The sequence below is a fragment of the Herpailurus yagouaroundi genome, unplaced genomic scaffold (assembly GCF_014898765.1).
Source record: "Herpailurus yagouaroundi ecotype Mexico unplaced genomic scaffold, PumYag 139, whole genome shotgun sequence".
In the NCBI taxonomy this organism is placed as follows: domain Eukaryota; kingdom Metazoa; phylum Chordata; class Mammalia; order Carnivora; family Felidae; genus Herpailurus; species Herpailurus yagouaroundi.
In genome coordinates, this window is record NW_024412394.1 from 17,967,743 (window position 1) to 17,995,066 (window position 27,324).

Sequence of the window (27,324 nt, forward strand, 5' to 3'; positions counted from 1 at the left end):
CATCACCAGCACATGGTCTAGACACCGCTCTACCTCATCTCTTTGGGTCCACTGCTTCACTCACCATGCAGGGAAAGTGTTCCACTCCTCACAGCCAGGAACTTGACACCATATGGAAAGAAAGGGGTAGAGTGAGAACTCCCGTAGAGTTTGATCTCGGCTTTGCCTTGGAAGGGCTTGTCCTTGGATCCAATCCGGAGCTCCCCACCATCAGAAATGAGGATGGAGTGTACCCTGAGCTCAATGGGTCCTGGATCCATGAAAATCAGCTTGCCTCCTAATGGCCAAAGAGAAGATTATCAGTCCCTGGGAGGATAAGGTTCACCACCTTTTGACAGTTCCAATGTCTGATGAAATCCTATTTATATACATTTGCTGGAATTTAGACTTATTTTGTCTTACTCTCTCTTCTAGAAGCACAATAGAATATGGATTGGACCCCCATGGGTAGACGCACTATACCACTAAGCCAGTTGAGGCTGGCTGTCACTATTCACCACATCGCTATGTTATTTTTCATGGCAATATCCTAAATGCCCAGCAATTTAGGACTGGTCAAATAAGGGATGAGAAAGTCACCATTTTGGCCATCAATCAACAGATAAAAGCAGCCTATAAAATTAAGTTTAGAAACAAGTGAATAAGAAATAGGAATAGAAGAAAATATGGGAAAATTATACAAATTATGACACTAGGGACTGTAATTAGGGCTGCCGTCATGACGTATGCAGCATTTTACCTGGCCAACATCCATTTTACTTCAGTTTTGATAATAGACACTAATTTCCTTAAGAAATTGCTCTGCTCCACTCAACAGAGTTGAGTGGGATGGTCAATCAGAGTAGCCTGTCCTACTGTAGTCTAAGCCATGTACCCATGCTTCAAAAGAAAATCTGGAGCTCAATGGAAGAGAAGACAAGAAATGTTTAGATTTTAGTAATTCCACTGGCGGCATCTAAATGAGCCTGAGAAGAGGTTTCTATTTCTGAGGCCCCCACCTGCTAAGCCCCTTCAAAATGCCCTGACAGCTATCATTTCTGCACCTAATTTTCCAGACTTTCTATCAGTTCTTGTAAATGACCCAATATATTCTCCCTAAATTTCCTATTGTAAAAGAAAGTTGGTTTCCATTGTTAGCAATCAAATAAACTTAACTGATACAGATATGTTTTCTTCAATAACCAAATTTTCTGTGATGTAGGAGTATTATTTTACAATAAAATTAAATTGTGAGAGTTAAATACTTAAGAAATTAAAACATGCTTTCATCTTTTTAATACTTTTCTTTAAAAGAACTTAGAATATTTGTATTTCATATAGAATTTTCCCTGTAATGCCAAAATAATTAAAGCATCCCATCTAAATAACCACTTTAACCTGAATGAGTTACTAAATCTATCTCCCTCCTGCATATGGTTTGCAAAAGTACCGGACAAGACTCTTCTATCCTGTAACAAGGTGGTAAGAGGTTTGATTTCATACTGGAAACATCAGGAGCCCTCTTTTCCACATCCTACAACAGCTTGCCACCTAACTCAGAATGAAAGTCAAAGTCCTGATACTGGGCTGCAAAAGGCCCTTCATGATTTACCACCCATCTCCAGTTCCCCTGCATCATCATCTACAACTCACCCCTTCACTCACCTGCCCTGAACACACTGGCCTGCTTGTCAGTTCTCAGCAGGACTTACTTGTTTTCTGACCTGCTGTATTCTTCTGTCAGGTATCCCTGTGACTCACTCCCTCTTGTTTCAAATCAAATGTTAACTCCTCACTGAGGCCTTCCTCTCCAGGCTATACAAATAGCATGCCCTCACTCCTTACTCAAATGCATTTTCTTTTATAACACTTACCATCAGGCACATTATATATTTACGTGTTTAGTGTCTGCCCTCCCCCCCTACTAGAATGCATGCTTCATGAGGGCACTAATCTGTTTTGTTTACCTCTGTATTTCATTGTCTAGAACAGTGACAAATAGGTAGGTGGCACTCAATATATATAATTGTAGAGATTATTGATAGAGATAATTGAGAGATATAAATGGTTATATCATTTTAGAGAATCTGGATTAAGTATCTGAATTTCGTTTATGGATACACAGAAAATGGCTCAAAAAGCAGATTCTTCTGGGGGCACCTGGATGATTCAGTCGGTTAAGGGTCAGACTTCAGCTCAGGTCATGATCTCATTGCTCAAGGGTTCAAGCCCCACGTCAGGCTCTGTGCTGACAGGCCAGAGACTGCTTCAGATTCTGTGTCTCCCTCTCTCTCTGCCCCTTCCCCCTATTCACACTGTCTCAAAAAAAAAAAAAAAACATTAAAAAAATTTTTTTACAAAACAATTTCTCCTGTAGAAAGGAGAATCTCAGTGAGTGAGCGGCAGTGAAGACCAAAACTCTTCAGTCGCTAAATTTAGTCCTAATCCAATGTGCCAAGTTATTTAGTTGTATTGTTGTTTTCCAGAAATCACAACTGGAAGTATTTACTCAAACATGTACTGGAGGGATGAGAGGGAGAGCAGAAAAAGGCTAAGATGCCCTTAGTCATTTTTGTTTACTTCCATCCTAGCACAGAGATAGTGATCAGTTAACATTTGACCCAATATTCAAACGTGGAAGCCATCTCAACCCTGACCTTCTGCTCTAACATTGCTCTTCCATTTTCCTCAGTTCTCTTCATTGAACCTTCTAGGCTTATATCCTGAAACCCAAACTACACACCATCAGCAACAGTCATAGGATGTTTATGTGGATTTTACCTCTGAAAGTGTTCTCTCCTTTCAGTCACAATTTAGAACAACACACCCCATGTGGGTACCCAGTTTCTTCCTTGGTAAAATGTGCACAATAAGAGTTCTTCCCTCAGAGAATTATGATGGGATTTCTTTAAGTGAAGTTTACAGATCCCCAGTCTTGGGTCTGGCACCTATTAGACAATGCAGTGGTGTCAAGTGGCTCTTGTCAAACTCACTGTCTGCACTTGCCCCACTGGTGCCATCACTACTCATTTGCACACCTCCCCCATCACTCTAGCACTACTGGTCTCCCTCCTTCCAACATCTCACCATTGGCAGGTCCCCCTTTCCTTGTGAAGCATGGTACAGTGATACATGCTCAGGTAAGCTATTCAAGACGCAAGAAAATGTCCACTGATGTGCAGGCTTGATGCTATGGCAGCACCACATGACTTCCAGACTTCCAGAGGACCTACTGGAAATTTTAACTTTAATTTTCCCTTCCATTGTCATCACAATGACAAGAATAATCATCAAAAATGCAATAATAGTGGGGTGCCTGGGTGGCTCAGTCGGTTGAGCATCCGACTTCGGCTCAGGTCATGATCTCATGGTTCCTGGGTTTGAGGCCCGCGTTGGGCTCTGTGCTGACAGCTCAGAGCCTGGAGCCTGCTTTAGCTTCTGTGTCTCCCTCTCTCTCTGCCCCTAACCCATTCGCATTCTGTCTCTGTCTCTCTCAAAAATAAATAAACATTAAAAATTTTTTTTTAAACAAATGCAGTAATAGTCATTAATCCTGCTGTGAACAAGAGGGAAGAAATGTGACCTCTTTACTAAAACTTTTCCATTCACAGTCACATGTCATTAATGTCCCAACTAATTATTTTCAACTGGTGGACCATGGATTTGCATGGTATGACTCCTCCATTATAAATAGTCAGGAAATCTGAACTGACCTTGATGAGCAAGTGGTGGAAACAGGGGGCAGACTCTGCCTATTAGCCTCTCAATGACCCTCAATAAGTCCCATAAAATTTCTAGGTCTTAGATTACCCAGTTTCCAAATCTGTCCTACTCAGTGCCTGGGGATGATCTGTTTTCTCATCATTCCCATGCAGGACAGAACCATGCATTCACCGAGACTCTTTCCAGCTTTAAAACATTGGACATCTACATCTTCAAGAATGCATTTGGATGTGTCTTTGGCACTGATGGAGACAGAGAGCTCATGTATTCCTGATACCGCCTATGCTGCAGTGAACTTGGCATTTCACTTGGGAAGAGTATCAACATACATAGTCAGAAATTCAAATAATTCTACAGGGAAAACAATGGTGCTAACACTTATTAAGCCCCTACTGTATGTCAAAATCTTTAGATGTATTGTCTGAAATGACCTTCAAAATAAGTCTGAAGTCAGTATCATGCATCATATTTCACAGTCCAGAGAGTGAGAGGTGGGAGAGGTGGTCTCTCTCAGCCCAGAATGAGCAGAGCAAGCCTTAGAACCCAGGACCACCTTCCAGAAGAGTTCATATTCAATCTACATCTGCAAACCCTCCCAGGTTGCTTTTTTATTAATTAGAATTATCACAGTTATATTTAAAGAAAAACATGTGTTAACCTAAGTGAAGTTTGCCTGTGGCTTGTTTATATATGTTTTATTTCCATTTTGTAAATGTAGATATACCTTGCCTCATGCAAAACAGGATTTGAGGCAGAATACAAGGATTAGTGGGTAAATTTATAAACCTGGGCTTTGTTCCTCATCCCATCAAGCGAAATATTAAACACACAAAAACAAATGGGTAGAAATTTAGAAACGTCTTTTACTGAGGGGAGCTAATAATGACGCTAATGAAGGGAGAAAATGAATGATTGGTGTTGGCAAGAGTACTAAAAACAGGACTAATTAATTAATATGATAACCATTACTCCCTGCTAAAAAGCCTTCCCTCTTTACTTATCAGTGGAAAGTATAAGGAAATCTAGGTAAATTAAGAAGAGAGTTTGATGAGGAATTCATCTCTTTTTAATTGAAATAATTAAAAGTGGTAACAAAAATGAAGGCTTCTCAGTGTGAAAGAATGTAAGGTTTATACCCAAGCTAGCTCTGTTCCAAGGCCCCAAGTGTTATCTCCTCACACTTTATTGGCTTAAAACAAATATCCAGTGAGCTGCTTTGGAGCGTAGTGACTTGAGATAGGAGGGCACAGGGAGGACTTTATTCCTCCACTTTATAGAGCTTGACCACATTTCTGAACACTGAAATAAAGAGCAGGGCTGAAATCGGCCTGTGGCTGTGACCCTTAAGTTGCTTATTATGATTGTTCATGAAAGCTGAGTATGTCCCACAAGTGACCTTGGGTAATTTTATAAAAATCAATCAACCATCATTATTGTTACTTCCCCTCTAAAATAAATAAATGAACACAACTTTTTACATGTAATCACTCTTTTCCATTCAACATCCTTTTATTTCTTTTAAAGGGAAGTCAAGGAGACTTTTAGCAGCTAGCTCATGTTTGCAAAGTACATCAAAACCTGCTTTTCGCTAACCCCACAATTAGCCATCCTCTGTAATAACCGCGGAATGATTTGTTGTATGTGTTTTGAAAAAAAAAAATTACACAGTTCTAGCTATTTTCCCCTTTACGGTAAGAATCTAGAGTATAAATATTTTACCACACAATAAGACTCCAAAGGAACTGGCTATGCCTTCTATTTGCAATTCTTTGCCTCCCTTCCCTTGACCCCTCCCCAGCTAGGCCTTTGCCTGACAAGTCTGTAAGAACTTGTCCTATGAAGGTCATGATGGCATCCAGACTGGTGAATCCAAGTCTCGATGCTCTGTTCTCGCCTGTCCTGAGTGGCCAGCAGTATATGATAGGCTAAGTAACTCCTTTCTGGAAAATCCTTCCCCTCACTGGCCAACACTGTGCTCTCCTGGTTTTCCTCCTACTCCCCAAGACTCCCCTCCTAGCCTCCTCAGACTCCTGATTGTCCCAACTACTGACATGCAGAGTATCTCAACACTCAGTCCTTCTACCACTTTTCTTATCATTCTATGAACGAGGTTGTCTCACCTTGTCCTAGGGATTTAAATACCATCACAGGCTAACGTCTGATGACTCCCAAACTGGTATCTCCAAGGCCCACCTCTGCCCTCAGTTCAAACTCACATACCCAACTACCACTCAATATCTCTCCTTAGATGTCTCACAAGCTCCTCAACTGAGCACATTCAAAAAAATGAATTCCTCACCTTGTCCCACAGATCATCCCACAGTCCTTGCCGAGGCCGCAAATGGTAACTCCATTCTTCCAGGTGCTCAGTCTGAAAATTCTAGCATCAACTTTCACTCTCACAGCCAATTCTCCAAGAAATTTTGTGCATCCTGCCTTCAGAAAATCCCCACGATCTAAGGACTTCTCACCACTTCCACATCTACCGCTGGGGTCTAAGTCACTCTCATCTCATCCCCAGATTATTGCAACAACCTCTCAATTCTGCTCCCTGCTTCTGTCCCCACCCCCACCTGCACCACAGGGTCTATTCTCAAAACAGCATCAAGTGTAATTGTTTTCTTTTCTGTGAACCTTGTCATGTCACCTCTCTGCTCAGAGTTTCCAATGGCTCCCACCACACTTGGAGGCAAAGCTGACCAAATCCTACAGGCTTGGTCCTCTCTGGCCCAGTCTCACTCTGCTCTCCTTCAGGCTCCCAGTCCTCTGTTGCACTGACCTTCTTACTCTCCCTACTTCACGGCCTTTGCCTTACTGTGTGCAAATCCCACCAACTACCACTAAACTCCCTCTCCACCCACTCCATTTGCTTAGCAAATCGAACAAAACTATAATTTACATTCTTGACTGCCTTCTTTAGAGAAATGAACTCTGTGAGAGCAAGAATTTTGGTCTATTTCATTCACAACCATTGCCCCTATACCTACAACAGTGGCTGGTCCATAGGGAACTTGGCAAGTGGTCAATAAATACATGTTGAAAAAGTAGGAGTTGAAGTTACAGAAGTGAATGAGGTCTCCCAGGGTGCCTGGATGGCACAGTAGGTTCAACTTCCAACTTCAGCTCAGGTCATGACCTCACAATTCGTGAATTTAAGCCCCATAGGACCGGGCTATCTGCTATCAATGTATAGCCTACTTCAGATCTTCTGTACCCCTCTCTCTCTGCCCCTCTCTGGCTCATTCACAAACTTTCTCTCTCTTTCTCTCTCTCTCTCTCTCTCTCTCAAAAATAAATAAAAACTTTTAAAAAAAAGAAGACATTAATGAGGTCCCCCAGGGAGATCGTGGAGAGGGAGAACAGAAGAGAGATAAGAGAAACAAACTGTCAAATATTAATATCTGAAAACCAGACTAAGGAGAGGAAGTAACAAGATTCTTCGGTGTGGGTCACAAAACTTAGGTGAATTACAAGATTTGAAGGTCCTAGTGACATAAGCTCTAGGAAGAATTTTAAGAACTAGGAAGGTGGTAGATGAAAAGATGTCATTATGTGAACTTTAGAAGGTTTGGGGGAGAAAGGGTGCAGAGCAAGAGTGCACTTCCTTAGTGGGTGAAAGCCAGGTGATAAAATGAACCCAGTGAGAATGACTCCAGGGTTAAGCAGAGGGAAAGTCAGACGGGAATGGAGGCAAGGCCCAGGTAGGCATCTGAGGACCTCAATTAATTCCATCAATCTGTAACCCAAACTAGATAATTCATTGCTCAAAGCCTGAACTCCCTAAATTTGTATATATAAATGATTCCATTTACTTGTTTATATTGATGAACCCCCATTCAGTTTTTTGAGTCAACCTTAAATAATTCCTTAAAACATTTAGCAGCCTGGATCTGGTTACCCTTCCTGTAGTTATACACTCAAATACATAGGGAAGCCTCTGGAATTCTCTCTCTCCCTGGAGAATTGTAGAAAACTATCCATTCAGGGTGGACAGACCCCTCCTCTGCCTGGGTAAGAAGAGCTGGCTGAGCTATCCGGGCCCATTACTGCACCCTACCGGACGGTGTTGCTGTAGGGGTGGGCATCAGGAGGAGGTGAGAGAGAGAGAGGGGAGAAAAGTAGTACTGGGGGAAGGCAGACACAGCCCAAAGCTGTGTTGGGGATGCACACAGCTTCCTTTGTTGGCAAGATCCGGATTAGGCTTGTGCCTGATCCACTGGAGCAGAGCCTAGAAGCCTTCGAGGTGGGCTTGTCCCCGGCCAGAAAGGCGGAAAATCAATTTGGCTGGCAAACGAGAGCCCCCAAGAGCTCAGTGCACGCTCCATAATCCTATCCACTAGCAGCTCAGGAAATAGATGCCTGAGCCCTCACATATTCATGGGGGATGTGAGGCATAAATCAGGCTTTAAGGATTGGGGGCGAAGGGAATGGACTCTCGGGCTGGTTACTAATTAATCAAGCACAGAACACCTAAACCTAGCAACCTGGGAGCAAGCCACACACACACAGGCACAGGCTGCTGCTGCTGCTGCTTTTCCTGATGGTTTTTTTTTTTTTCATTTCAATTAAAATAGATATCGAATGAAAATTTCCCCTTTAGCTGATGCTGCTTATGCATCCCCCCGTTCTTCCTTTAATTAAAAAACATGCTTATTGCAATACTTGCCAGAATCACTTTAACGGTATTTTAATTGTAATGTCTCTGCCTGATTACAAAAAGAAAATATGAACTCAAAAGTATGGGCAAAAGATGTTCTCAGGGTGCAGGAAAAGAATCACACACCTCTCTGAAATGGATGCCACGTGCTAATTCCTTAATTAGCCCAGTATTACTGTCAAACTGGCAATGGAGACTGGGGGGTGGGGGTGGGGGTGGGGTGGGGGGAATATCTGAAATAAAATCACCGACTCAGAGCCACACACTATGGCAGTTGGGAGAAATCATTTTCATCAGCTCTGATTTCCCTGGCAGGATAGAGAACCGCATGTAATGAAGAATGCCATGCTCAGGACTGGCCCTTGCAATGTGGCCAGCCAAGTTTTCACTGTTCTTTGCAAAGGGTCCATAGCCTTTGGGAAAAGATTAGCAGGGCTATATTCATTGGCTTCCAGTCCTGACAATTCTTTATGGCTCCCTTTACTGCTTTAGCCTAGTAGTTCTCAAACTTGAACATGCATAGAAGTCACCTGGAGGTCTCCAAACACAGATTGGCAGGTCTCATACCCAAAGCTGATTTGCTATGGGGCCCCAAAATTTGCATTTCTAGCAAGTTCCCACATGATACTGATGTTGATCAGGGACCACACTTTGAAAACTACTGCTCTAGGTAAATTAAGCCATTGCTCTAAGTGTCCATAGTCTTATGCTGTATACGCTCATCTAAAATCGGTTGAAAACTACAAGGCTGGTATTGCAAATTAATTCACTTCTTAATTCATCCAACATTTGCTGTTATTTTCCACCCTTTCTGCTAGGTGCTGACATTAAAAAAAAAATGCAAAAAATACAGTCTCTACAGCCACAAGGTCAGGTGAAGTGTAATTGCCCCCGATAAATAGAAACACCCTGGTTTTAGTGAATTGGCCAATTTTACAGATAATTGAGAAAGATAAAGATTGTCAATCAGTTTTTACTTTTTGCTCTGAAACATAAAACTCATTAAGTTAACTTTATAAATTAATTAACTCTACACTAACTATAAGGTGTAAACATATTCGTGGGAAAGAAACTACTAGAAATATTCAAAGGAACCAAAACACAGATACAAATAAATGCCTTCGTCATTATAGCTACTATCATCAATTGCTACTTAACTAAACCTTGGTTCCTTTCTATCTCCCAAAAAGCATCACTTCCTTTTTCCAACACAGCTTCTGGCATTTAAGTAGTCAAGTCCCTCAGCTGTTCCATGGATTTCTAAAAAGTCACTTAAAATCTCAGGGTGGTGGAGAGGAAGCTGTTTGTAAGGAGGAAATGAAAAGACCAGGGGAACAAAAAAAGAACAATCCACAATCACACAAAAGAACAAAAACCTATCTTTTCTTTAAAGTCTATACCAGGCAGATAAAAAAAAATCTCTCTAGCTACCAAGTAACTCATTCATTCAAATGATCTCCTTCCTTCTATCAACATTCAATTAGCATGGACTCATTCACATTTTTTTAAATATTTATTTATTTTTGAGAGAAACAGAGCACAAGTGGGGTAGGGGCAGAGAGAGAGGGAGACACAGAATCTGAAACAGTCTCCAGACTCCCAGCTGTAAGTACAGAGCCCGACTCGGGGCTCGAACCCATGACCCGTGACACAATTACCTGAGCTGAAATCAGATGCTTAACCGAGTGAGCCACACAGGCACCCCCCCAATCACATTTTTTAATAGCCTTCCAACTTGATACATTTCTCGAAGCAGTTCAAAAGGTTCCAGGTCTAATTGTTCTCTGACTATTGTGAACATAATTTGGCTATAGCATAATAACTTCACAAGTGAAAGATCACAGTTGTTTCCTCATAGTATTTATTTATTTAAAAAATGATAACTCCTACCTTTTCCTGACCCTCAGGAATATTACAGTACATGAGAAATAAAAGTAATGAAATGCTTAGTCTCTGATTTTTATATGTGTAAGAATCCTGGGTACATAAGCATCCCAGATTTCCAGTTCTGTTTTTGACCTTGATAAAGAGGATATGGAAAACGTTAATCAAAAAAATGAGGTAAACACTTAAGGAGATGGGTGTCTGAGTGGCTCAGTTGGTAAAGCATCTGACTTCAGCTCAGGTCATGATCTCATGATTCGTAGGTTCAAGCCCGGTGTAAGGCTCTGTGCGGACAGCTCAGAGCCTGGAGCCTGTTTCAGATTCTATGTCTCCTTCTCTCTCTACTCCTCCCCTGCTCACACTCTGTCTCTCAAAGATGAATAAACATTTAAAAAAAATTTTTTTTAAAAGAGGTAAGGAGAGATCAAACCCTGAAGGACCCTATAAGCCATATTAAGGAGTTTAGGTTTGATTTTAAAGGCTAATGGAAAGTCAGTGAAGGCTTTTAAGTAAGAAAGTTTGAAATATTTATCTTTCATTACTGAAAATATTACAGCTTCTGTGCTAGGAAGGGACTGGTCCCTTTTCGATAGCATTTTTCATGTTACAACATTCAAGTTGTCAAGACATAAAACTGTAAATTGTTTAATATCTATCTATCTGTCTGTCTGCCCATCTATTGAAAGCATGTCCTTTCTCATAGCTATGGCTTATCTTTCATTTAAGGCTAATCAAGCGTGTCTGGGACTGTTCTCTGGAGGTAAATAATGTAAGTCATTGTCTGATTGGGAAAAATAAGGGGTTTCAGAGCCAAGTGTCCCCCACAGTAAAAAGCCTTTGTCTCTGATCTCCTGATACACAAATAGTAAATGAAATTGGTCACTGTCTGGACTAATCCACTAACATTTGAGAATACCAGGAAGGACTCTGATTACAGAGAAATCCACAACTGACGTTAATCTGCCTCTTTAGGTCAGAAATTCATTCATTAGTTCACTCATTCAACAATTATTTGAATACCTACTATGTGCCTGAAGATGTAATGTTCTCTCTATACAATGGTGAGCAAAAACAGACCTGGATCCTACTTTCTTAAGTGTATAACCTATATCACCCATTCTCCAAAGGTAGAGGGAATTAAAAAACACACCCTAATATTAAATATGTAGTCACCAGCAAAAGACTAACATATGGAGACACACAAGGTAAAGGGGATTCAGGGTGGGTTTCAAAAAGGCAGGTCTGGGGTGCCTGGGTGGCTCAGTTGGTTGAGCATCCGACTTCAGCTCAGGTCATGATCTCATGGTTCAAGAGTTTTGAGCCCCATGTTGGTTTCATTGCTGCCAACACTGAGTCCGCTTTGGATCCTCTGTCCCCCCTCTTTCCTGCTTGTGCCCTCACTTGCTCTCAAAGATAAATAAAACATTTTTAAAAAGAAAACAAAAATGTCAGATTATTTCTTTCTGGATGCTGACATCTTCACGAGGCTTCCTCTTTTGACTACTGCAAAACTCAGCCCATTCTGGAGCACCATGATTGGAAAAGTGGGAAGAAAGCACATTAACTCCTTTATTGCACTTCCCTCCTAACAAAGGGAAAAGAGTCACCATCAATTCCATTTTCTGCATTGATTTGAGGACCAGCACCTTACTCAAAGCTAAAGGAGAATCTGTGGCTCCCTCAAATTTGAACTCAGGCCCTCGGTTTCCTGACCAAACTGCAATAAGTCAAACTTGCTGCGCTGTGTGCACATAATTATCCCATCCCCTGCCTTGAAGAGTAGCTATGTTTCAGCTGGAGAAGAGTCAATCTCCTTTTTCCACCAACTTTTAATTACTTTAAACATACCAATTTGTAACAAATTTTACCAGCCCAAATAACCTTCTCATGTTGACCAATATATTATATACTTAAGAAAGAAGGAAATATTAATGCAGAATATTTCATTTTTATCAAAACTCCAGCCTGCCTGTGGTTAGATTTTAAATCCATGCTGATATCTGTGAGGTCAAAATTATAGGCACTGGGTAATCTGCCCAGTGACTCACGGAGACCGAATGCACACGGAAACCACAAGCTATGTCCCAGGGCAGTCCTGCCTCATGGCATTCCCAGATCACAACACTGGTAAAGCATTACCCGAAGCCCGCACCTAGTGAAACTGAGGCTGATTGGGTGCTAACCACAAGGAACAAAGTGTAGAATCCTGAGGATTTAAAAAAAAGGCTGTGCTGGGTACAGCACCAAAAACCTCACTCTGAAATCCTCAAATCCTTTCCAGGGATGAAAAAATTCCACAAAGAACTTGATAGTGGATCAAGAGAAGATAGCTCATCTCAACGAGCCAAGAATATTCATTTGCATACCACAGAAATCCCAAATATACTAAAGAGATCTCAGTACCTTCAAAACTGTAGACCACAAAAAATCAGAGAAAACAAGACCATATTCTGAACAGCACCAGAAAAACACACTTCCATTAAGTCAAAATAACAAGGAAAATGGAGACAACCAAATGGACAGACTCTGCTCCTGCCATCTCTGTATCTTTCCCTCTCCCGCCATAGAAAGAAAAGCACTTCAACATGTATTCTGAAGATAACAGAGGCAAAAGCAATACAACGTCCTTATTACCAAGCTAATTCTTTCAGTAATCCAGTTTGCTTTGTATATAGAAGCAGCCACTATCTGTAAATAAAATTGCAACTTAGGCCTGATATTTCAGCCATCTCTTCTCTTATCCCCATCAGTCCGGAAAACAAAACAAAACAAAACAAAACAAAACAAAACAAAAACTATTAATTGGGTGTTTACTCTGGACCAAGCCCTGTGCTGAGGGCTTTACAAACATTCCCTCATGTAATATTCAAAACACCCATCTGAGTTGCACAATACTTTGTAGACTTGCCACACAATAGCAAACAAGTAAATGATAGTCATCATTGTTACTGTTGCTGTCATTATAACAGCCATGACCCTAATGAGAAATGTGAGGTTTATGGAGGTTATGCAACTTGCCCAAGGTCACAGGACTAGTAAGAAGCAAAAACCAGATTCAGACTGTTTTCTCTGGCCCAAAAGCCCGCTAAGCATTTAACTGCTTTGGTATACACCAGTAGACCAAGAAATAGAAAATCACATTAAAGGAGACCAGTGCACTATTAAGCAGCAACAGAGACTAGAAATAAGTTTCTGCTCAAGCATTTTAAAGGGATGGCATTATAAGTAGGAAGAAACTGAAATGTCTTCCTTCTGAAAGCCCAAAACCAAGGGAAGATGGGTTTCTAGAGTTCATTCCCCCATTGACCCTTTCTTAATCATTATTTCTAGGCCACTTTATGTCAAACTGCCTGGCCATCAGAAGTGAGAGAAATTCATTGCTTCATTCAGAAAATATGAATGTTTCTCCAACTAGAGACTGCAAACTCAAGATCCTTGTCCAGGATGCATAACGGCTCTGACAAGAGGGTAACATCCCTCCTTTGTTATTATGGCTCATCATAATTACTTGGGATAAAATAATAAATTTTAATTCAGCGATGCTTATGGCCGTCGGGCATCTTAACATAAAAGAACAAAAAATATCATTAATTAAATCAAGGCAATATGCCTATTTCTATCCCAGCTCATTAGTATTAATTGATTGGGTTAATTCTCTTTTGTGTTTAATAGTACCTCCTAACAATCAATCTAAAAAAGAGGGAGAAATGGAAGGGAGAAGTAGAGATGGTAAGTAAATGAAAGTTCTGAATATTTTGTTAATTAACTCAAAATATAATAAATATAGCTTACACTCTTATGGTCACAAAAATAATGTGCCACTTTTTAATAAAGTTCAGGAATCAGTACATATAGCATCATAAATAATGGCTAAAATTTTGCCTCAAAGAAATGTATAATCTTCCTCTCTAAGTTGTACTAATAAGAAAAGACTATCAATTCTATTTTACAGATGGAAATACAAGGAAGGCACAGAGAATTCAAGACTCTTGAGGGCCATATGTAGAGGTGCTGTATTAGTTTTCCTGTTGTAGGGGCCTACCTAGTCTTCTACATATTAGAATGCTGGCTTCCATGTATGGAAAAATAACATAGAAGATGCAATATTTTCATAAAGTAGTTCTAAATATAGTTGTTAGGTGATCTAATTTCACTTTTATGTAACACTAATCCTTTTCTTAAAGTATATATATTCTTCACGTAGAATGTCACCTTTGTAATGTGGGAATGGAGGAGAAAGTGCCTCCACCAGTGATACTTTTTATTTTGTTTGTTAAAATCTTTTGAAAAGATTATTTCTGGCTTGAAACTTTTCATGCTTTATCTTGGCCCATAGATGATATCAGAAACCGAAAGAAAACTCCACTCAGCTATTTTTATGATACCATGAATGGGTATGAGAAATAGAGACAGGGGTGCTGAGATGGTTCAGTCAGTTAAGCGTCTAACTCTTGATTTCGACCCAGGTCATGATCTCACGGTTTGTGGGATCGAGCTTTGTGTCAGGCTATACACTGACAGTGTGGAGCCTGCTTGGGACTTTCTCTCTCTCTCCCTCTCTCTCTATCCCTCCCCCACTTGGGTGTCTGGCTCTCTCTCTCAAAATAAATTAACATTTTTTTAAAAGGGAAAAGAGAGTAACAGAGATTCAGAGACTGAATTACTGTTGATGATGATGATTCAATCTTATATTTGAATAAACTTTTTATTATCCCTCAAGTACTTTCACACACTGTATAGTCAAGAGAAGATATTATAGGTTTAGAGCAATACTAGCAACCAGATTTTTGAGAGTTGGAGTCCTTTACCAGTTCCGAATGCCTTTTAGAAACAGAAAAATAACTTACCAATGGATTTTATATTTCTCACAATTCACAGTGGCATACACTTATATATAGGTATATATATGTAAATATATGTATTTATGTGTATATATGTGTGCATATATACATGTGTGTTTACATATGTACCTATGCATACGTATATACCTATATATGTAAGAACAACTAAAGACAATAAAAGTTAGGAAAAGTGATAATTAAGAAAGCAAGAGTTTAAAAATTATGCTTTTTAAATTTCATACGGGATCTGAACTCTGCATCATTTTAGCTGTCCATCAACCATAAGCACATGGTTTCATTCAACCATCAACACATACTCACTATCCTACACACTGAAGAGACAGTAGTAAATAGATTGGTGAAGTCATTTGCCTTTTGGAGGTTATGCTAGCAGAGGAAGCAGACTATGAACCAAGTAAATTTATAATATGTGAGGATAAATTGTTATGAAGAAGGTAAAGCAAAATAAAAGGAAAGAGAATAGTTAAGAAGTGGTTGCAATTTCTGAAAAGATGATCATCAAGGCCTCTCTAATAAGTTGATATTGTCTCAGAGAACAAACAAAATAAGTGAGCCAGCCACATGCATACCTGGAGGAAGAGTATTCCAGGCAAAAGACATTTTGGGCAAAGGCGTGAGGTATGTGTACACCTGGTATGTTTATAGAAGAGCTGAAACAGAATGAATGAGGAAGACTGGTCAATGAAGGGACCAGAAGTTTGATAACGGTTAAGTTTAGATTATTCCTAATGAGATGAGAAGACACTGGAGGGTGTTAGAGGAAAGAAGTACAAGACCTGACATATTTTTAAAGGATGTGTACAATAAACTATTGGGGGGTTACTTTAGCATATGGCATAAGAGTCAAACACCAATGACTTAAACACATGAAGTCTTTTTCTTCAATCATGAAATAACTTCAGAGGTGAACAGTCCCAGTTGCAGTGTTACTACTGGCAACTCCAAAATCATCAGGATCCTGAGTTTCTTCCATCTTTCTGCTTCCCCATTCTGAATGAATCACCTCATTGTCCAAGATGGCAGCTAAAAATGTAGCTATTATATTTACATTCCAAGAAGCAAAGAAGAGGAAGAAGCAAGGACAAATAGGGCATGCATCCTAATGGGTCAACTCTACTTTAGGAACTTTCCAGATACCCTGTACCACACCTCCCCTTACATCTCCTTGATTGGCTCTAAGCCACAAGGCTATGTCTAACTAAAATGGAGGCCAGGAAATGTAGCATTTTGGCTGGATACTTTGTTGCCCCAAACAAAAATGGGGGGTCTGCTACTAAGGAAGACAAAGAATCAGAAACAGGGGAATCAATTACAGGGCCATTTGAAATGGTCCCAGCCAAAAATTATGTTGCTTAGAACTAGACTGGTACCAATGGATGCGTTGATCTATGAGACACAAGTCAAAGGTCCAGACAAGATTCACTGATGGATTGGTCATGGGATGTGAGAAACAGAAATAAGTCTAGGATGTTTCCAAGGTTTGGAGCCTGAGTCACTGAACATGAACAGTTCCAATAAGCAAGATGGATTCTGTGTGTATATGAATGGTCAAAACTTATCTCAGACATAAATGATAGGGTCTTCACCTCCTACCACCCAATCCTAATCTTACATTCTTGATACCCACTCCTCTGGAGTATTCTGCCTTACTGCTTGCAACACATATTTTAGAATTAGAAATTTTACTCTTTTGAGGTGCCTAGGTGGCTCAGTCGGTTAAGCATCTGACTTCAGCTCAGGTCATGATCTCACAGTTTGTGAGTTTGAGCCCCACATCAGGCTCTGTGCTGACAGCTTAGAGCCTGGAGCCTGCTTCGGATTCTGTGTCTCATTCTCTCTCTGCCCCTCCCCCCTTGTCTCTCTCTCTCTCTCTCTCTCTCTCTCTCTCTCTCTCCCTCCCTCAAAAATAAATAAAAATGTAAAAAAAATTAAAAAAAAAAGAAATTTTACTCTTTTGTATTTTCTCCCTAATTAGCTTCTCTAGTGATAATGCACATTTATTCACGTTAAATATTAGTCTTCACTTTTTCTCATACCTCATACAAATTCCTAGGCCACTTAACAAGTATCCAGAAGGCATGGTTGAATCAAATTTGATCTGTGTGGCTTCCCTGTCATCATTCTTTCTAGAAGCTATGACCCATCTATGTATGATAAAAATCTCAGTTTCATTCCAGGCAACCCTGCTCTCTACCAACAACTCCTGTACCTATTTGTACAGAAACCAGTGTCCACTACTTACCCTCACATTCCTATCAATGGCCCTACTCTCCAGGAGAAAAGAGGGGATCCTTCAGATAACTCACTCTCCCTCTCCACAGGATAAGAGTTTACTCCTCTAAATCTAGCTCACTTATTCCAAGTAAATTCAGATTGAAATATATTGCCTGGACCAGGAGTATTAATAAAAGCCACTTTTAAAAGGTGACAGGTCGAGACAACTATTTGCATTATTCAGATGTTGAACTCTCCAAAAGTAAGAAATCAAGTGTATATTCCTCATGCCACTGCCTTTCTCTTACCCTTTACCTTCTGATGCCTCTTCTCCATCTTCAGTCTCTGGCCCTATCACACCATTGCTTGATTGAACAATTACCTGGAACTAATGGGACATCCAGAGACTCAGTTGATCTAGACTTTTAGCTAGAAAAGTTCTCTCAAATAATATCAATATAAGGCAAAGACCCTTGAGAGCCTAAAGGTCATCTCATCCTTCAGCAGCATTTGACTCCTGGTTAAAGGTCTACAAAGAACATTTTTTAAATGTTTATTTATTTTTGAGAGACAGACAGACAGACAGACATATACAGGATCCATGTTATCAGAGCAAAACCTGATGCAGAGCTCAAACTCACGAACCGTGAGATCATGATCTGAGTCAAAGTTGGATGCTTAAGTGACTGAGCCACCAAGGAGCCCCTACAAAGAACATTTTTAACCTGAGACTATAAGTCTAAAATTTTCCTTTGTCCTTAGGTAGTTGATGTCCATCAATAAGTCAGCATTCCCCAAAGCCACTGGTCATACACACACACACACACACACACACACACACACACACACACACACCACACACCACACACACACACAAAGACAGGTCAATAACCTAAGCTGACAATTTTTCCTAAAGGATACAAATTAACTGATTTGCCTGAACACTTCTTCCTTGATATCAGAAGCACACAAACACACACACACACACACACACACACACACACACACACACACACACCTTCCAAAATATAGAATGTGAAATGCCTAATCAGAAACCTGATTCCATCCATAAGAGACAGATATCCATATTACATTAGTTTATCCCCTTCAGAATATTTTATTTTCCCTTTATTTCCCCCATGCTCTTACTTTAACAAGAACAAATGCCCTTGTGTTAAACATATTTTTTATAAAGAATAATGTTTTAGTGCAGAGTTTTATAGCTACCCATAACTAATCACATTTCCAAAGCTATTTTCATTTGCCAATGAAGACAGTCACTTTGATAACCATTCCTTATTATCAGCCACTGAAGTAGGCAATGATTTTTATTCTCATTTAACAGATAAGGAAACAAATGCTCCAAGAGGTGAAATAAGTGACTTAGTCATTTGGTGATGTGGTGGAGAAGTTGAAATTTGAATTCTCATCCAACTTCCCAGACCCTAAAGCTATGTGGCGAGATTTTCAATAAGGAAGCCTATTTATATGACTTTCCAGGGGACCAGGAAGTCAAAACCACAACAGGGTAAGAGCAGGAAGACATTGCTTTCTTGGCAGGGAATTTCAAAGGCAGCAACATTAACCACTTTCAGAGCATTTTGCTATATTGTGGGGGCTTCCCTGGACAAGCATGACTACAAAGTGCCTGAATAAAGAAGCATATTCTTTGGTAACATTGTTAACCTTCTTTTATTTGAAAAAATAAAATAATTAAGCTCTGTGCTTATAAGAGTCAAAAGAAAGGGCCTTCATTTTGAACACTCTGACCACTTCTTCCTTTTACATTAAAATCTCAATTTGTTCCCAGAATAAATTCTCAACCAAGTGTTGGAACTTATCCAAAAAGTTCCCCTCCCTCCTGCCCCCAAAATGAAAGAATTATATATGGTAATGCCACCACTGATCTCCAAACTCCACAAACCTTTAACGTGCAGGAAGCTGAGGATGCTTGTGTTGGTGTCAAGCAGTAGCAATTGGCCATTCTCCACTGTGACATTGTCGCCATCTTGTGGCACTCTCTCAGGAAACCAACTGTAAGCCCTTGACCATCTCAGGCAGAACTGAAAGGAAAAGTTGCCCTGGAAAACAGTTTTAATGTTTTATTTTGTTTGGTTTAAAGCATAATAGTATGGAGGATCAATCTAAATGGAAATCTCTTAAACTAAAATTAATTTGCATGTAACGTTAAACGTCTCGATAAAATTAGTCACCCTCTCTTGACTAACTCAAAAAGGGATAAATACAGAAGGGGCAAAGTTATACTTGAAATGTCTCTGTGTTGGCCACTGGAATTCTCCAACAATGTGGTGCTGCTCATGTTTTCTTACCTTTTATTTTTCTCCAGGACAAGTCCCTTTCTACTGAATAGAAGGGTCGATTCCATTTTTTATTTTTATAGACATGTATTGAGTCTTGAACAAAAAGTCATAAATATCCTGGAATCGAGAGAATTAAAATGTTCTGCTTGATGGGTGGCATTTTGCTTTATGTAATTGGTATCATTTTTCATTGGCTCTACTGCCAAGGGTCCTTGTTTTATAGGAACATTCCTCTTTCCAAGTCCAGCCTCCTACTCTGTCTCTTTTTGATATTGTTGTTGCCTTTCCCTCTATGCCTGGTGCATCAGTGCTGAAAACAAAATGCATAAATGAAATGGCCCCTAACTTCAAAGGATAGCTTGAGTGAGTGATGGGCAGGGAGCGAGGCCGAGAGGGGCCCAGATAAAGAAGCACCCCCTTCCCACTCAGACTCCAGTCCCCCTCACAGAACTGTTGGCTTTTCTTTTAATTTATGGTCACACTGAAGTCACATGTTTTTCAAAAAAGGAATGTAAAAAAACACAGAAAGCAGTATTCAGCTCATGTAAGAGGCCAAGAACATGTCTAAATATCTTGTGCAGTTATGGGACTATAATTATAAGTAAAATAAAATCAGAATAGAGAAGGTATTTCCCTCGAGGTAGTACATACATGTGTCTGCCTCTTTCCACACACTTCTTCCCACCCAGATTCTCACCAAATATGAAGCCTGGGTTCCTATAAAAGAACTGCCTAGAAAGTCCTCTTGTGAGGTGTTAGAAGCAGATGGGAAAAGATCATTAAGAAGGGAAAGCATGTTTATAATACCAATAACTACACCTACACAGAGAATAGTACCCTGGAGTATTTCTGAGAGAGAAAATGGAAAAGTGTGTAGCCAGAATAGCCAATAGGTTTTCCAGGAGAGTGTACTGACCCCCCAACTCAATAGTCTTGAGTTGTATACCCAACCCAATTGCCAACAAGCCTTTGGGATAAGGAGAAGCAGTGTTTTTGTTTTATTCTCTACACCTACAAAGGAGAAAAAAGTTCATGACTCCTCCCAATTTAAGAGATGGATAAGCAGCACTAGCACCATGAAAAGAAGGGGCTATACATGAGCATCTTTGTAAGTCGTATGAACTATATCCCCATAATGGCCATCTGTAGACTCAGAAAGTATGAAAGAATTTTAGCTCTTTACTGATTTCACACTGAAGTTAGGCAAAGGGAAGTAAAATTACACAAAGTGGTCCTTACAGGCTATACATTATATGTTCTTAGAATCCCTTAATTCATTTCCATCAAATCTAAAAAAGGGAGAGGGAGGTGAATAGGAGGAAACTGAAATGGAATAAAGTGGTGAAAAGGTGGGAGAGGCTAAACTGAATAAAGACAGTAAAGTCAACTGTAGAGAAGATGAACTAGATTATTGGTCACATTGGCTGGAAGTCCACTCTAAAAGAACTTTTGAATAAGCCTAACTAGGTTCCTAGAAGATCAGAAATGGAAAAACTCTAGAGAAATCCTATCTCTTCATTTTAAAGGGAGTTTCTCAGCTTAGAACAGTTTGAGGTAGAGAGTCCCTCAGTGCCACCATGATGGAATCAGAAGCTTAGGAGGTAGGGCCCAGGGAACCATCATTTTAATGATCCCTCAAATAACCACTTCTGCATCAAAGTTTGAGGATGAATTCAGGGCAAGGGCTAGAGGGAAGGAAGATACATCCCAAAAAGGAACCTGGACACTTCCTTCAAACCAGTCCTCGAAGCACAAGGTCTTAAGGAAGGCCAGCAAGCTGGACAAGATTGGGGTGTGGATGAGCTCTAATGAGTTTGAAGGATTCAACAACATAACTCTTCCTGAGACATTAACCTAGTGGTCAGATCTATACCCCACCTACAGAACAACAAGAAAAAGAGGCTCATGACTTTGACAGTGGAAAGATCTGGAACAATTAAACATTAATTAGGTATGTGAGGGAGTCAAAGGAAAGCAATTCCATGGTCTCTTGCATTAATTAATTTGGGAACATCATAATACTTCCAATTATCACTGATATCTGTTATCTACCTCTAAGTGAACTTTTAAGATAACTTTCTGTCTTGCTCTGAAGACCCTCTATATACATACACTAGCTACCTTCCATGTGTTATAACATCTTGGCCTGGCCTGTCAACCTTCAAAAATTGCTACACTGAACCCCAACTTGGCAAGTGGAAAGGTTAAATATTGTTATTTCCTCCTCACAGTTGAGGAAACAAAGGCTCAAAGAGTTTAAATGATGTGTCAAAGGCCACAGTGGTAAAAACAGATGGAATTGATACAGAGAAAGCTCCCAATTCAGGCCATTTCACTCACCTTGGCCTCTCCTGGAACACTCTTCCTCAAAATCTCTGCTGGCTCACTCTTCTTCCTCATTCAGGACTCTGAGCAAATAACACCTCCTACCCTACCTCCTTAATAAAATAGCACCTCCAATAACTCCCTCTCCCCAACACTGCTTAATTCTGGTATGAGAGCTTTAATTTCATGTGTATTTATCATCTATTGATCTTACTCAAATGAAAGCAAAGACTTTGTGTATCGCCCCACCCCTAAAAAGTATCTGACATAGTAAGTGCTCAATGGAACTCGAGGGGATAATTTCCCAAGTGAATCATTTCTAAGTGAACTCCTAATCCCATACATGCATTTACAGATGTTATACACACACATAAATACACATGCACATGAGAGCAACAACCTTCCTGATACAATAGTTAAACAAATAGGTGGAAACTAAAAGACTTAAAAATCTGCACCCCATGGGTTTGGCATCCATTGGGTTTCACTCACATTCTTTCACAATCCTTTCTGCATTTTCAAGCTCTATTCAAACCTAAACCGAATGATGATGAGTGTATCTAAATCAAAACCCAAGACTCAGATTCCCTTCTCCCTGTGAAACCTTTTGTCATTTTTTTTCATTTACCTTCAGTTTCTCGACTTAGTGTGGTATACCTCAAATGAACATAAATGTTAAGCATTATTTTTCAAGAGACCTAAGCTTCCTTGTGCCAAACTACTCTTTAATATAATAATGGTACCTTGAGATGTATAAATTTTTGTTGATGGTTCATGGTACAGTACAAAACAGTGACTAAATACTAAAAGCCCTAAAGAGTTAATGCAGCCTCGGGGCACCTGGGTGGTTCAGTCAATTGAGCTTCTGACTCATGATCCCAGGTCATGATCCAAGGGCTGTGGAATCTTGTATTGAGCCCTGCATCAAGCTCTAAGCCCCACATCAAGGTCTGTGCTGAGCATGGAACCTGCTTAAGATCCTCTCTCTCTCTTTCTCTTTCTCTCTCCCCCTCCCTCTCTCTCTCCACCTCTTCCCTGATTGCTCTCTCTCTCTCTCAAATAAAAGAAATAATAAAATAAAAATAAAAAATTAATGCAACCTCAACTATGTACCAGCTACCTGGGGAAGTAGAAATGTATCGCCATAATTGCAAGTTGTCAGTGAGCCCGTAATTACAAACACACAATTTTAGCTCTTGACATTTTCAGAGGCGACACACTGGTAGTGTCATTCCCCATGTCAGTGGCAGCCCTGTGACTACCAGGGCAACACTCCATTAAACCGTGAGACTGGCACACTTTCTAATCACTATCACTTTGATCCAATCAAGCAAAAAAGAATTCTAAGAGCATTTAAAAGTGTTTCTTTATTTTTGAGAGAGAGAGTGAGAGCAGGGGAGGAGCAGAGACAGAAAGGAGAATCCCAAGCGGGCTCCACTATGCCACCAGCCCAGAGCCCAACATGGGGCTCAGTCCCACTAACTACAAGATGATGACCTGAGCCAAAATCAAGAATCGGAGTCTTAACCAACTGAGCCACCCAGGCGCCCCTGCTAAGGGCATTTTAAAAGACATCTTGTCAATATATCTGAAAGTCTCTCAATTGATGCCAACACGGCGTTTTTGGTGAAAACCACGTTTTGTGTCACCAGCTCCGCCTATTGGTCAAAGCAGTTTTCACCTCCACCTAATAAGTTTCTTCCACTATTGTTCCTGACATGCTCAGCCATTAGCTTTAGTTTTCTTGAGATAAGCCAATCACTCATTTCCATCCTACAAATGAACAAAACCATTTCCAGGGTGCCTGGGTGGCTCAGTCGGTTAAACGTCCAACTTCAGCCCAGGTCATGATCTCACCGCTGGTGAGTTCGAGCCCCACCTTGGGCTCTGTGCTGACAGCTCAGAGCCTGGAGCCTGCTTTGGATTCTGTTTCTCCCTCTCTTTCTCTGCCCTTCCCCCACTCACGCTCTGTCTCTCTGTCAAAAATAAATAAACGTTAATATACACTTAAAAAAAAATTTTCCTCACAGGCCTATAGGGTGGAGGTGGAAATAGAGATTTAAGAACTATCCAGAATTCACCCTCATCTTTTACCTCAGCTCATATAACCCAAAATAAACCAAAAAATAAAATATATACATATAAGTTTATGCCTATATATATATATATATATATATGTGCGTGTGTGCGTGTGTGTATATATACATATATATACACACATACACACACACACACGCACACACACACACACACACACACACACATATATAGGCACAAACTTCCCTGCCTCAGCTAGGAAGCTTATGCAATTTGTTTTCTTCTTGCAGCATGTCAGCACTTCTCTGAACTTCAGGAAATGTGCAGTGTCTGCAAATCTTACATGTCACCTTAAATGTACTTGCAACACCACCAGAGTCATCTTGAAAGAAGTCATTGATCAGCAAGCTTGAGCACCAAGCAGAGCAGAGACCTATCTGTAAGCAAATGTGCTAAGCTGGGGTGCTGGAGGAGACAGAGGAGGGAAATCTCTCCAGTCAGTGTCTCCTGGATGACAAAGACAAGGAAGAACTGTTCTGACACCTTACCAGAATGCCTTCTTGAGCATGCAAGCTTTGGAAATAGGACAAAACAGGTCCCTGTGACCAACATTCTCTCCACCCCTGACCCTTCTTCATTTTCTCAAAAGTATTTATTATCACTGAAACATGTATATCTGTTTATACTCTGCCAACCACCAACAAAATGTAAGCTTCACAAGAGCTTCTTGAGTTTCTGCTATATCCCCAGTTCCTCCAATGCCTGGTATGTACTAGGCACCCCAAAAATATATTTGAATGTATGGTCAGCTCTCATTAGGGCTCCTAATCACTATGCCATCATTTAACTTTTTTAATGTTTATTTATTTTTGAGAGAGAGAGAATCAGTGCATGAGCGGGGGAGGGGCACAGAGAGAGGAAGACACAGAATCCAAAGCAGGCTCCAGGCTCTGAGCTGTCAGCCCAGAGCCCAACGCAGGGCTTGAACTCACAAACTACGCGATCATTATCTAAGCTAAAGTCAGATGCTTAACCGACTGAGATACCCCAGAGCCCATAACTATGCCATCATGTAAATTATCATTTTAATAACTGAAATTATCAGATATAAAGCCACAAATTTGGGGGGCACCTGGGTGACTGAATCAATTAAGCATCTGACTTCAGCTCAGGTCATGATCTCACAGTTTGTGAGTTTGAGCTCCACGTGGGGCTCTATGCTGTCACCTCAGAGCCTGGGGCCTGCTTCAAATTCTGTGTCTACCTCTCTTTCTCTCAGCTCCTCCCCCACTCATGCTCTGTCTCTCTTTCTCAAAAATACATAAACATTAAAAAAAAATTCAAGCTGCAAATTTTTTTCAATGCTCTTTCACACAGAAATATTTTTAATTTTTATAAAAACAAATTTATTTCTATTTTCTCTCACGACGTCCTCTTATTTTATGTATAGGACACCCTTCTTTCATTCTGACATAAACATCATTTATGTGTTCTTGATTTGTACGGTTTTATATCTGTACGTTAAGCCTCAAAGAATTTGGAATTTATGTTGGTGAGAAGTTTCCCATTTTTCTTCGTTCCCCCCCAAATAATTAACTTTCTTCACATCATTTATTAAATAACATTTGCTTTCCCAACTAATAGTCTTGGCTATTTTAATAATTGTATTATTATGTTGGGTGATATTAAACTGGTTACCCAATTAAAATCCCAAACCTTTTACATATGACCTGATGTGAAGTCATCTCTTCCAGGTACATGTGACCTTATCCTTCTTCTTAAGGTTCTCATATTATCATTGAGCAAAAGACAAATAGCCATACAATTAATATAAAGTGTAATAACTAAAGGGATAAACAAGGCACCATGAGAGTTCAACAGATTAGCTGCCTGACCCAGGTGGAGACTGCCTTATAGGTAAAATCCAGTTTATTAATCCCCTTTTCTTCTTCTTCTTCTTTTTTAATCTGAACACTGCAGATAAATTAACATGGGCTGAGATTATTTCAGCTGATTATGAAACAAAAAATGCTTATTTTACAAAAGTCAACTATCCACAAATCCAGGATTACAAATAGAGCCCCTGACCTATAATTTAATAACTCCTTAGGGAACAAAAAGGAAATTAAATTAGTTTGGCATAATTTGTTCTTACTGAGCTCATGCTGGATCTAAGTGATCACTTTCTTTTCTTGGTGCTTATACACCCTTCATGATCATGAGATAGCATAAGAAAGTCCTTGCACACCATCCGGCACATTGACTACTCAAAGCCATGGCAACAATACCTTTTGCCAGAATTGCACCCAGTTCAAATTTACCCATTGTACCTGTTAGAAAACTAGGCTATTTACTAGCTTACCTCTCAGTTCTACACATATCCTATACCCCATTATTTCACAAGAAATATTGGTATTAACTTAATGCTTCTTACATATAAGTTATTTTCACACTTTTGAGCTTCAGGGGACTATTAGAGTCTGCAAACAGAACAAATTTACAGAGCCTCTCTTTATCTTTTCTTTCATGTGAATCTTCACATCTCCTCTAACAATGTCTCTTCTGAATTATAAACTTGAAGATCGTTCCACTTGCCAGAGAAATAATAATGACAATGACAGCTACAAATCCTTGCATGCGTCTCATGTCCCAGGCACACTGCTAGATATTTTACTTATACTATCACTAAATTTTCTCAACTGAAAAACATACATAGTACCCTCTCCACTTTGAATTTACAATTTTTTGAATTTAGCAATTAATAATAGCTAACCATTTTTGCATGCACCTAACAGAAATAACCCCAGTGAATAATCCCAGTCTCTCTTCAGCCTTCTTGCCTGGAACTATGGAGCAGGTGGATCCCTAGATTCAACAAATATTTATGGAACACCCATTGCCCACCAGAGACTGATATAGGCACAAAACAAAACAAATCCGTGACCTCATGGAGCTTATATTTTAGGAAGATAAAGTTAAATATACAAAATGAATAATGTGCTCTGAAAGATGAGGAGGAGGAGGAGGAAGAGGAAGGAGGAGGAAGAAGGAGGAGAAGGAGGATGAAGGAGGAGAATGAAGGAGGAAGGAGGAGGAGGAGGAAGGAGGAGGAGGAAGGAGGAGGAAGAAGGAGGAGAAGGAGGAGGAAGGAGGAGAATGAAGGAGGAAGGAGGAGGAAGGAGGAGGAAGGAGGAGGAAGGAGGAGGATGGAAGAGGATGGAGGAGGATAGAAGAGGATGGAGGAGGATGGAAGAGGATGGAGGAGGAGGAGGAGAAAGGAGGAGGAGGAAGGAGGAGGAGGAGGAAGGAGGAAGGAGGAGGA

At 40.1% G+C, this 27,324-nt stretch overlaps 1 protein-coding gene across 3 annotated transcripts in view; it reads right to left on the reverse strand.

Annotated features, from left to right (window-relative positions):
• The window catches only part of PKHD1 (PKHD1 ciliary IPT domain containing fibrocystin/polyductin), a 475,556-nt gene that overhangs the window by 296,351 nt on the left and 151,881 nt on the right, over window positions 1-27,324 (reverse strand). For all 3 annotated transcript variants that reach the window (XR_005789774.1, XM_040473753.1, XM_040473752.1), the window contains exons 36-37: window positions 19,244-19,400; window positions 65-277 (exon numbers count right to left, since the gene is read on the reverse strand). Coding sequence is in view for 2 of the 3 variants with exons in the window: in XM_040473753.1 (XP_040329687.1) it covers window positions 65-277; window positions 19,244-19,400 (370 nt within the window). In the remaining variant the exon portion in view is untranslated. The remainder of the gene's footprint in view (window positions 1-64; window positions 278-19,243; window positions 19,401-27,324) is intronic.